Source organism: Chanos chanos, chromosome 8, assembly GCF_902362185.1.
Source record: "Chanos chanos chromosome 8, fChaCha1.1, whole genome shotgun sequence".
Lineage (NCBI taxonomy): Eukaryota > Metazoa > Chordata > Actinopteri > Gonorynchiformes > Chanidae > Chanos > Chanos chanos.
In genome coordinates, this window is record NC_044502.1 from 6,702,486 (window position 1) to 6,713,474 (window position 10,989).

Here is a 10,989-nt window from a genome sequence, read left to right on the forward strand (position 1 = left end):
TTAGGATTCCCTCCGATTTTGTTTTATTTTTTTACCCTTAAGTAATACTCCAGTGCAATCGTGTTGAATCAGTGTTAATGGACATTCACAGAAACAATATCAAATTTATCCTATGACTCACTGCCTTTAAGATAAGTCAATGCATATTTTACCGCTGTTCTGTGACCGTGGACACGTGCTAAGATCTTTGATAATTCACTACAACAGTCAGTCCTCTTTCAACATTACGCTTCTTTCCTAAACACGTCAGTTCCACAAAAGATTTCACTTCAAACCTGACACACGAGGAAAACACAGGGGCACAGGGTCACAATGACAAGATGGTTATCACCGAACTGATTTATTAACTGTTCTGATCATCCGTGGTGGTGGTGGTAACGATGTAATAATTTGAATTTTAGTACAACTCAACCCACACTTACTTTCCACACTTAGAAAGAAAGAGGAAGAGGAAAGTTTCTCCACCCCCCCCCCCCCCCCCCCCGCTCCCCCTCACTCTCACACTTACTCACACACACACACACACACACACTTTAATTGTCTCTGCAGATTATGGGGCTGTCACACGAAATTATTCCGCCTGGTGCACAAATTTCAGCAACACAAAACAACTTTCTTTCTGGTCTTTAATCTTTTATGTTCAGTTAAACAGTAGCCCAGTGTCACTAGATTTGTGTGCATGGTTGCAACGTAACCTGCGATGAAGTTAGACAAAATTTACATTTAACCATATTCGTGCATTTAACCGGATTTGTGCAAATATTGCTCGTTTTGGGAGGAATAAATTAAATTTCTATCAGAGAAATCTGGGTGTCATGTCATTGACAAAAGATATGTTTTTTCCTGCACCTATTGTAAAAGCGTGCAAACCCGTTATTTCGCTAGCACGAGACCTATCTATAATGTTATTTAATCTTACACAAATATTTTAAAACACTCACCAAAAAGTAAGCTTCGAAAGCATTGCTCCTCTCAGTGAAGATTCCCAAAAGGCCAGACAGCCGTTCAACTCTAACGACTCTTGCCATTTAAGCATCTTGGGTTACCATTTGCCATTACCATTTAAACAAAGGTGTGTGAAATTTATCTAACCACAATTATTTGTCATCTTGGGATCTCTGGCCACTTAATAATAGTTGACACGTGTCACGTAATTATGCAAGTGGTTGATCAAAGAAAGAAAAGTCTTTACGATATTTGCACAGTCAAAACGCCACAGTCTTCATCCACGTGCCTGTGTTGTATCAGGTCGCCAGAAGCTCAAATGAGAAGGCGGTAAACGTTGTCCGCCCAGATGAATCCACTTGTTTGAACTGGCACAGATTCAAGTTTTTAAATTTCTATGAGTAATGTTGAAGGCTTTATTTTACATGTATAAATTACAGTATACTGTAAACATTAACCATGGTTTATCTGAACAGCAGTATTTTGATCACGCGGCACCTTCACTCTTAGCCTTGCTTGGCTGTCTTTTCATAGAGGCCGCATATGCTGTTGTTTTGGTCAGGTTTATGTAACCGCAGCTGAGTTTGCCAGTTGGATATTCAACATAAAATCAATGCAAATAATTGCAAACAATGAAAACAAAACCGTGTCTACTGCAGATATTTAAGTGTGTTTGTTTAAAATACTATCAGCAATCAGTAATATCAGATTGTACAACTCTGGCAATATTTGCTTGACAGTGGCATAAAAGTGCATTGATGAAATGAATTATGTGGAAACCATACTTCAGATTCATGATTGTGTCACCACATGACCTCTTGCAAGTGAAATATTATAATCATTTCATAAAGAGCACATTCAGCAGTTTATTCAAAATAAATCGAATTAAAGGGGTAGACTGTCAAGAAAAGATGTGTTTCAAAGAATGTGATCTGGCATCCTGACTTCATCAATTAAAGCAAACCCACTAATTATTCAACAATTCAACTACATATATATACATACACACACATTTGAATTGTATTACTTAGTACTTGTAAGTAACACATAGTACTTGTAAAACGAAGAGAGAGTGGCAGAGAGAGAGAAAAAGAGAAAGCATGCGTATGTCACACAGGAGTCAACTGTGCGTCATCTGCTAAACAAACTGAAGACCTTGTGTGTTGAGGAGGTCAGGGGGGTGGAGCTGACCTCTTTGGTATGTATTATCCCGTAGTCCATAGGCATGCTAACGATTCTACGGTACTGACATCAAAAAGAAGACCCTTAAAATAGCCTGTGGCTATTAAGGTCAAACAGATACAAGAACAAAGAAAACAAAAACAACGTCAACAAGCATTACGAGGCATGCTCTTTTTAAAGTAATCGCTGAGGTAGAAATAAAATGTAAAAATAATAATAAGAATAATAAGAATAATACTAATGTTTTATGTGGGTAGGACACTGCTTCACAAATCATTTTTAGCTTTATGGCAAGTGTCATAACTTAAACTGTTGAAATCTCTTTCTAGACAGATGTGTGAATGAATACTATTGATGATGATGATGATGACGTAGGTAGTTTGGCGTAAAATCGAAAACATGGACGGACAGATGGTTTGAATGAAATATGATGAGGTTGTAAATTGCAAGAATACCACTTTCTCACTTCCCTTTTTTATCTTCCCCATCTGTGGAAATCACCAGGCCTATAAGCGCAGTGGAAAGTCAGCTGACAGAATAATTGATAACACACACACACACACACAAACACACCACACACACCCAATGAACAAAGGAGCCCCAGTTAAAGTGGCTTGGCTTTCTTACAGTGACATACGTAAAAGGTCAGAGAAAGCCAACCTGTGACTGGACTTCACTAAGATGTATATAAGAGGATTTTTCTATACCTCTACAGGAGTTCTTGGCTTCCACATTGGTCAGGACGTTTTGGGTTTTTTTTTTACCTTCTATCAGAGCATTTCCGGTAGACAGCTTATTTCTAATGCATTCAGACAGTCCGGCGCTGCATTGACGACAGTGTTTGAAAACCAAACATTACAACAAATCCGACCTGGAGAAGATAGACTGTTCTAAAAATGACAAGAATGTGTTATGCCCACAACAGGTCCATTCAAAGAACATTTCTGTGGTCAAAACATACTGCACAGCAGTCGCCCGGTTTTCTGATGGTTAAAAATAATATCCCCAGATTCCACTTAAATATTGTTTGAAGGAACATCTGCAGAAACAAGAGTAAAAATAGCGGCAAGATTTTCCACATAATTCCCTTTCTACGCACTTTCCCCAGTTCCACTTAAATGCTAAGTGCTAATGTATGTGATCAGTTAACTCAATAGACAAATGTACTTCATGTGTCTGTCTCTCCCAATCTAATTTGTCTTTACTCTGAGAGAAGTCAGACTGGATTGAGAGAGACAGAGGCATATACCACGTTCTTATATAACAACACATTGGAGGCATATCATGTCATATGAGCGAAAGTGTCATGTGAGTATGCGTTCATAGGTCATGTTCTGTCATGGCGAGATGCAGGCACACACACACTTGCAGGAATTCAGGAAAGCATACACAAAACAACCGCATCAGTGGAAAACTTTATTGCGCCAATCATTTTCCACAAATGCAGGTGACACATTTTAAAGACGAGTTTTTTAATTCGTTTGAAATGGATATGCAGACAATCAGTCAAAACAAAACAAAACAAAACAAAAAAAAAAGTGAGAACTCCGCATATTGGTGATTTGAGAGGAGGACTCGATTGATTGTTTATAGAACATACATACACGCACTGACTTTTTTTCACTACCATCACTACACATGCGCATACCACGTATTTCAGATAAATTCTTTTCTACTTTGTTTGGCCAAACAACAACACAGGCTTCCTGATAGTTACTGTCAATACACGGAAATGCTCCTAGGGACAGAGGCTGTTTACTGCACAGTAAGAAGTGTGTGAGAGAGAGTAGATTTGGGACTGTATGTTCAGCCTCCTTTGGGTTTGTATTGATAAAGTGACTTAGGGCCTACAGTTCCAGGCCTTTCTGAAAGACTTGTAAAGCAATCAAAGTTTGCCCTTCTTCTTTTTGGTGCGAGTTTTCCTTTTGGTCTTGGAGTCGATGATGAGTTGGGACTGGCGTTTGAGGGTCGCCCGCGTGATGATGTCACTCTCGTCGTCTCCGCTCTCCTCCTCGTCTGTTGTTTGCGAGAACAGAGAGACAAACGGGATAGAGGAGATAAAATAGCTCTTTGAAACACACCCACACACACACCCACACACACACACAGTTCAGCCTCTGTAATAGTGAAGTACTGAACTACTGTGATTCTCCTATCAAATATGTCTAGAGAGAGCCCAAAAGTGCTGATCAGTGATCAGTGTAGTGATGGATTGTAAATGCACTGATATGGCTCCAGGTTCCTCATCTGATCAACCTATCACGTCAGATCCGTATCTTAAAGGGTTCAGTCCTACAGACTTTCTACTCCTAAGTCTCTCACCACTGGCTCACAAACAGATAACCCCGTCATTTGTCTGACATCTGACAGTCAGACGAACCGCATTCTTTCACCATGAGTGTCTAACGCCTTAAAACACATACCGATCAGTCAGCTACACACAAACACACACACACACACACACACACACACACACACACACACACACACACACAAGCAGTGCTGCTCCTTAGCAATTAATTGTGTTTTGCCCAACGGGAATAAACGGTTGCTTGTCTTTTCAACACGTACCATAATCCTATAGATCATCTGAAAAGCTACAAGATGAACCAGTTCGAGTTTTCTCGTACTGCCGTGAAGCAAGACACGTTTGCAGGTGTTGGATTTTTTTTTTTTTTTCCTTTTTTAGCCCCGAAAACTCCCGGATAGTAGCACTGAAACACGCCAGTGGGAGTTGAGAACAAGCAAAAAAAAAAAAAAAAAAGTTTTCAGAAACACCCACGCTGACTTCCTCCAGAATTTAGCCTGCAGCTGCTGATATCCCAGCGTGTTATGGTATTTGATTACGTGTGTCTGTGGGACGCTTCTTACCATCATAGGGGTCCAGTCTTTGAGCCTCAGGAAGCTGAATTCGGGTGTTGTAGTTGGGCAGCTTGCCCTCAATGCTGGTGTGATACTGTATAAAACAATGACTTGTCTGAGATAAGCACTTAATCAAGTTTAAACACAGAGTTAATCAATTAATAATTACAGATGCCTAAAGCGCAGGTGTGTCTCAGGCCATGGGCATGGAAGTACTATTATCTAATGCCGATATAAGACCGAAAAGTTCGATTAGAAATATCAGAGTTGTATTTGCAAAACCTTTTTTTTTCCTTTTGGTCGTCACATTGCATAACACATGTCTGCACACCACGGCGTGCGGTTTCTCACCTCCTCATCCTCCATCTCCTTCGTTAGAGTCGCCAGGTCTTTGCCCCGCAGTTCCTCGTGTATCAGCATCAACTTCCTCTCTGACTGGGAGAGAAGCTCCACCACATACTCCTCGGAGTCAGCGGGCAGCTGGGGCACGGGGCCGCCAGCCTGGGAGAAAGGAGGAGAAGCGTGAGGAGGATCAGGGGGAGAAAAAAAAAAAAAAGAGAAGAAAAACATCTCCTCTATCAAAACCGTTTCTTACTTTTAATCGACAACAAAATGAACTCGTTTGGTCACGGACGGAGAGCGTTTTGGTTTTATAGCCTTGGTCGAAATGTGCACTTTGTAATCACAGGTACTTTGATGAAAGGTTATTTCGGGTGCTTTTTGAGAACGTTCTGGGTCTTTTGGACGGTACCAGTGAGATGTGCTGCAGTTTGTCACAGAGATGCTCCACTCCTGCGCGCACTGTGTTGAGTGTGCGGGTCAACCAGTCCAGCCGCTCTTTAGCTTCATCACAACGCTGCTGCTCCCGCTTCAGATGACACCTGCATTCATCAAGCATCTGTTGCCTGCTGTCTCACACACACACGCACACACACACACACACACACAAACATACACACACACACACACACACACACACACACACACACACACACACACACACACACACATACATACCCACACATACACACCCACACATACACACCCCCAGACACACACCCACAGTTACACAACCACAGACAACAACAACACAAGATGTTCTCATAACTTGCTCAGAACAATCATAATTAAGTATGTGAGGAACCAGTTCAGATAAAAATACCATCTGGTGTCCCAATCACAATATTCATCATAAACACTGACCTTTGTGTCCCTGCAGTGCCAAAGAGCGTTTAGCCAAATATCACCTGGACGGTTTACTCTCACCAGAGTACTTCATTTCCTCACCTGGACAGTTTACTCTCTCCAGAGTACTTCATTTCCTCAAACTGCACCTGCAGTCTGTCTCTCTCCTCTTTCAGCTGAAGCAATATTCTCATGTTCTCCTCTTTCATCTCCTCCAGATGCTTCTGTGTGTCTCCCTGAGAGATGAATCTATCTACCACTTCCTGCACAGATACAAAGACATCATACCGCAGAGTAAACATAAGCCATTGGGGGGGGGGGGGGGGGGGGGGGTGGGGGCGGGCACATATTTGTGGCTCACTGAAGAAGGAGTCTGGATAACTTCTTGTTTGTTTCGGATATGGAGCTCATTTTAGTTCTGTGACCTTTGCAGATGCCCTCACCTGGGTGTCAGTGACCCCGGTGGCTTCTTTAATGCGACGGAAGGCTTCCTCAAAAGAGGAGATGGCCTTCTCTTCCTCCCCCACTGCGGTGGTACTGCGCTGGGCCTCGCTGCTCAGCTCGTCTGGGTGCATGGTCGCACGCTGAGCCTGGAGAGCAAGACTAGAATGAGTTATCCAGATTATAAAAGTTTGTCCCTTGGGATTTGGGGTTGAGATTGAGATGGGCTGAGGGAGATACACTGAATCGTAAGGAGACAGCTGAGATGAAGTTGGGAATCTGAATTGGATTCTTAATCCTAAATCTCAGTGGTATCGTAGGGGTTTTGTTGTTCAACATAATTCTGCTTCTTAAAGAGAAATAACACAGTCCAATAATTCTGACTTGATGTGTAGAAATTTCCTTGCTAGCTTTTACAAGTTCATTGAGAGGGATACAGCTTTGAATGAACGTTACCAATACTGAGTAGAGATATATTTGACATTTGCCTCAAACACAAGGCCTCATTTGCATGGAGAGACTTACCAACAGTTTTAAAATGCAAAATTTATTCGGCCTATGTAAAACCACTAAAAAAAAAAAAAAGTGTTTGTAATGTGATACGGTGAGGTTAAGGCTAACACTGAGGGTCTTTGTGTTACGACCTATTTTATATGCCATACAGCGACACATTGAAGAAGCTAAGGCCTTTATTTTGGGTGCTTATCTCATTGATCTTCTCAAAGACTTTACTTTCTGGGTTCCACATATGCTTCACGAGGTCAACAACAGATTGGTGAACAAAGGAGACTTTACTGCCTAGCTGTTTTATTGATTTTGCATTTGTGTACATGATCATAAATACGGTCTTGAACGGACGCTGGACGCTGGTTGATTTGTTTGAGACCTAATGAAAACGAGATGCTACAGCGCGCGGATTTGGACGGGACTGAGCACGTGCGGCCGTGATGGAGGGAGAGTGCAGAAAAAAGAAAAAGAAAGAAGCTCACCCTTCTCTCTAATCTCTCTGCCTGGGCTTTACGCTCCTCCGCCAGTTTCTTATAACGATTGAGAACGCGTTCCCTCTCTCTGCGTTCTCTGTACAACCTTTCCTCCTGACGCTGGAGCTCAGCCTGAGGACACACACACACACACACACACACACACACACACGTGCAAAAGCACACAGTCACGTTCACAAAAGATTTACATACACGCACACAAAAGAGAAAAGAGGCAATAAGGAAACCTGTATTTTTAACCAAGGCTGTACCCATCCATCAAAATCACCTCTGACTAGTATTATTGTAAAAGGCAAAAAGGTACACCCAAACTAGAAATGAGGACACAGCAGCCAAGTATGTGTCACGAGACGCCTGTCACTGGATATGGATATTGTAATCCGGACCATCTCGTTCTGCTGGTGCTTTCCAAGGTTTAGTGCAGGTTCCAACCTCTGATAAAAAACTGCCCGATGACTCCGAGGCGTTTTCGCTCGTCGGTAATTTGAAGCGAAATGTGTGTGTCTGTGTCTATGTGTGTTACCCTAGCGGCATCCTTGGAGAGCTGTGCGTCACTGCTCATGATCTGAAGGTCTTTCAGCTCCTGCCTTTGCCTCAGGATCTCAGCCTCCAGTTCATCCAGCTGGGTCTGGTACGTCAAGCTCTCCTCCTGTAACCATACACACACACAAACACACACGGAGGGCCCGGAGCAGTCAGAGAGTCAGGGAACCTGAATCTCATTGACGTTTAACTGTCACAACTGTCGTCTAAGTAGAGCCTGACTTCCAAGCACAAAGCTGAATTCTTTAGCATACTCGAATGTTGGAACTCCTGGGAAATTTTATGAATAGTTAACCACAGTAAAGAGACATGTGACCTCTGCAGGAAGCCTTCCGTATGCAGAATCAGTGCTTTTGTGGGGTTTTTTCCCGTCTGACTTTTAACATACGTTTTATTGCTAAGCGCTCTGATTGAACTAATACTAATCGGGGATCTGATCGGTATCGGAGCGCCCGACTCAAGTGTGCGAGATTGGGCCTGTAGCAGACGTTTGCATGCACTGTGCTTAAGTGCAAAGAGGGCTGCCTACATACAGGGCATACCAACCAAACAAACATTCATGCACCGTCGTGTGGGTTTAGAAACGGCGTGAAGAGGCGTGAAGAGTATTTTTCTCTGCCGCTGCTGCTCTTGTTGTTGTTACCTGTAAGTGAGCTTTCAGTTTCTGGTATCCTCTCATTATGTGTTCAGCCTCCTGACATTTCAGCTGGGCTTTCTCTAGCCTGTTCTCCAGCGCGCGCAAGTTCTGCAGGGCACACACAGGGCAGTCACATACACAGAGAGCGCGTGAGAAACGCAGTTTGTACGTGGCATATGTAAACCTATGCGCTGATGTTTTTAACTAAGCGCACAGAATTCAGAACCGGCACGGCCCACTTTTGACGTATCACTGTACAGTCATGATTATAAAACAAAGGTTCAGGGTGACGGATCTGAATGCTTAAACAGACTTGTTGGTATTTGAGGTTGAGATGCCATATTGTTTTTTACGCTCCCCAGTGACGGAGCATTGTGCAGTACTGATTAAAACAGTGTGGAGGGGTGGAGGGGTGAAGGGGTGGAGGAAAAAAAAGAGTGACCTTTTGGGAACATTTGGCATCAGGCTCCCCTTCATTCTGTGGATGAGGGCAACATGTCAGTTTCAGTTACGATCCCATGACACAAACTCGTGAGAAATGAGCAAGACTGTGTTTTGAATACGTGTGTGTCTGTGTGTGCGTGCACGCGCATACATGCCCGAGGGGCAGAGAGAGAAAAAAGGGGCATATTTGTTTAAAAAAAAGCAATGTGATGATAAGGTAATTGAGTGTCTGAGAGAGAGAAAGAGAGCGAGAGAGGGAGTAATGAGAATATGTAATGTGAGAACAAATAATGTGAAAATGAGATCGTTGTGTGTTTGACCTAAATTCATTCTCATAAGTGTGAGCGCCAGCACGTTTCGAGTATGGAAACACAGAAATGAAAGTGTGACATGGTATGAAGACATTAAATCTTTGTTTCGGGAGTTTCTTGAACATGTTGAAGTTCTTTCACCTTTGCTTCCTCCTCTCTTTGTTTCACAGGCAGAGACGGGCCTTTGTTCTTATGCTTCATACTTTTGTACTGCAGTCGAAGATCCTCCAAACGTCTCTTGTAAGTTTGGGTGGTGTGTTTTAAGGCATTTAGTTTCTTCGCCTTGTCACAGACTTTTTGATCCAGTACTCTAAGTGCTGTCTGTTCAAAATAAAGGTATATTTGCATAGTGTTAAGTGCTTGAAATGTTATCTGCTGGAGCAGCATTCCAAAGGCATCGAAATGTTGACACAAATGTCAGACGTTAGGGGCTGGTATCAAGGGCAAGCTGCCAAGCGTAAATCCTCACCTTCGCAGACATCTTCCGGAATGCTCCTCTCTCTTGTCCATGACTTTGAAAAGCATCTTTAATAATGTCCTCATCACCCTGAAAGTTGTTTCCGAGTCAGTAAGATAATGGTACCTGAATAACTCTCTCACAGTAGCCGGGCTAACTTAGGGGTCAAAAGTTCAATTGAAATTTAAACGCTGAATACTCCTCATATATTTTTACGTGAGGTTGTGCGATGTATTCCAAAACTAATGCAAGAAAATCTTACGTACAGCAAGGACGTCTGCCAATTTCTTGTGCAGTTTTTTGTTTTCTTGACGCAGCTGTTGAATGGTTTCTCTGTTCTTTTTAATCGCTGACTGAGAACTCTCATAGTATGCTGTTCTGTCTCCCTCTGGCGGCCACAAAGTAAACAACAATCAAGGTAACAGTTTAGAAGTTCAGGTCCGTAAAGGAAGTAAAATGGTTCCATGCCTCTTTCTTAAGCCTAGAGACTTATTAGCCAAACCAGTTCAATGCAAAAAATACACATTTACTGGTAAAACAATTACACTCAGGCAGACTCTTGAAATGGATTACTGAAGTGCGTGAAACGCGCAGAACTGACGTACTCTGTAACTGTTGTAACGTTAGCTGCCACAAGCGGCAGATGCAGCTTTTACAACCTGGTTTGGAAACTTTACAGTCTTACTTACCAAGTAGCTGGATTTTCCGCTGTAGCTCCGTTATTTGTTCATGGATAGGAGGCTTAATACCCCCAGAGCTAAACGCACCGGGCATTGTTTACACAAAGTAATAAAAAAACACTTTCACATTAGGTTTAGCCTAAAAGCTAATGGAACCCGTGTTTAACGAGCCCGTACTTCGCACACTCCTCTTGTCGCTTAGCAACCAACAACACAGTCATGGTTCGTTGCCACATCACACAATTTAACCGATTTTGTCCTGGGCATCACTATGCGTGTCCAGATTTCCTTAAGAGTGCTA

General features: G+C 42.6%; 1 protein-coding gene across 1 annotated transcript; it reads right to left on the reverse strand.

Moving 5' to 3' along the window:
• Positions 1–4,012: 4,012 nt before the first annotated feature.
• Positions 4,013–10,782, reverse strand: odad3 (outer dynein arm docking complex subunit 3). Its single transcript, XM_030783329.1, has 13 exons — positions 10,698–10,782; positions 10,284–10,396; positions 10,021–10,098; positions 9,693–9,872; positions 8,803–8,904; positions 8,140–8,265; positions 7,605–7,727; positions 6,618–6,764; positions 6,277–6,437; positions 5,741–5,897; positions 5,341–5,490; positions 4,999–5,083; positions 4,013–4,143 (listed from the first exon to the last, which is right to left on the reverse strand). The coding sequence occupies exons 1-13, from the start codon at positions 10,780–10,782 to the stop codon at positions 4,013–4,015; spliced, it is 1,638 nt and encodes a 545-aa protein (XP_030639189.1).
• Positions 10,783–10,989: the final 207 nt, after the last annotated feature.

Excerpts from the sequence above, each read along its gene's own strand:
- odad3 (XM_030783329.1), bottom strand. The coding sequence starts at position 10,782 with ATGCCCGGTGCGTTTAGCTCTGGGGGTATTAAGCCTCCTATCCATGAA. Across the intron at positions 9,873-10,020 it reads TCCGGAAGATGTCTGCGAAG|ACAGCACTTAGAGTACTGGA; the intron begins GTGAGGATTTAC and ends TATTTTGAACAG. Across the intron at positions 5,898-6,276 it reads GGAGAGAGTAAACTGTCCAG|CAGGCAACAGATGCTTGATG; the intron begins GTGAGGAAATGA and ends TGTGTGAGACAG.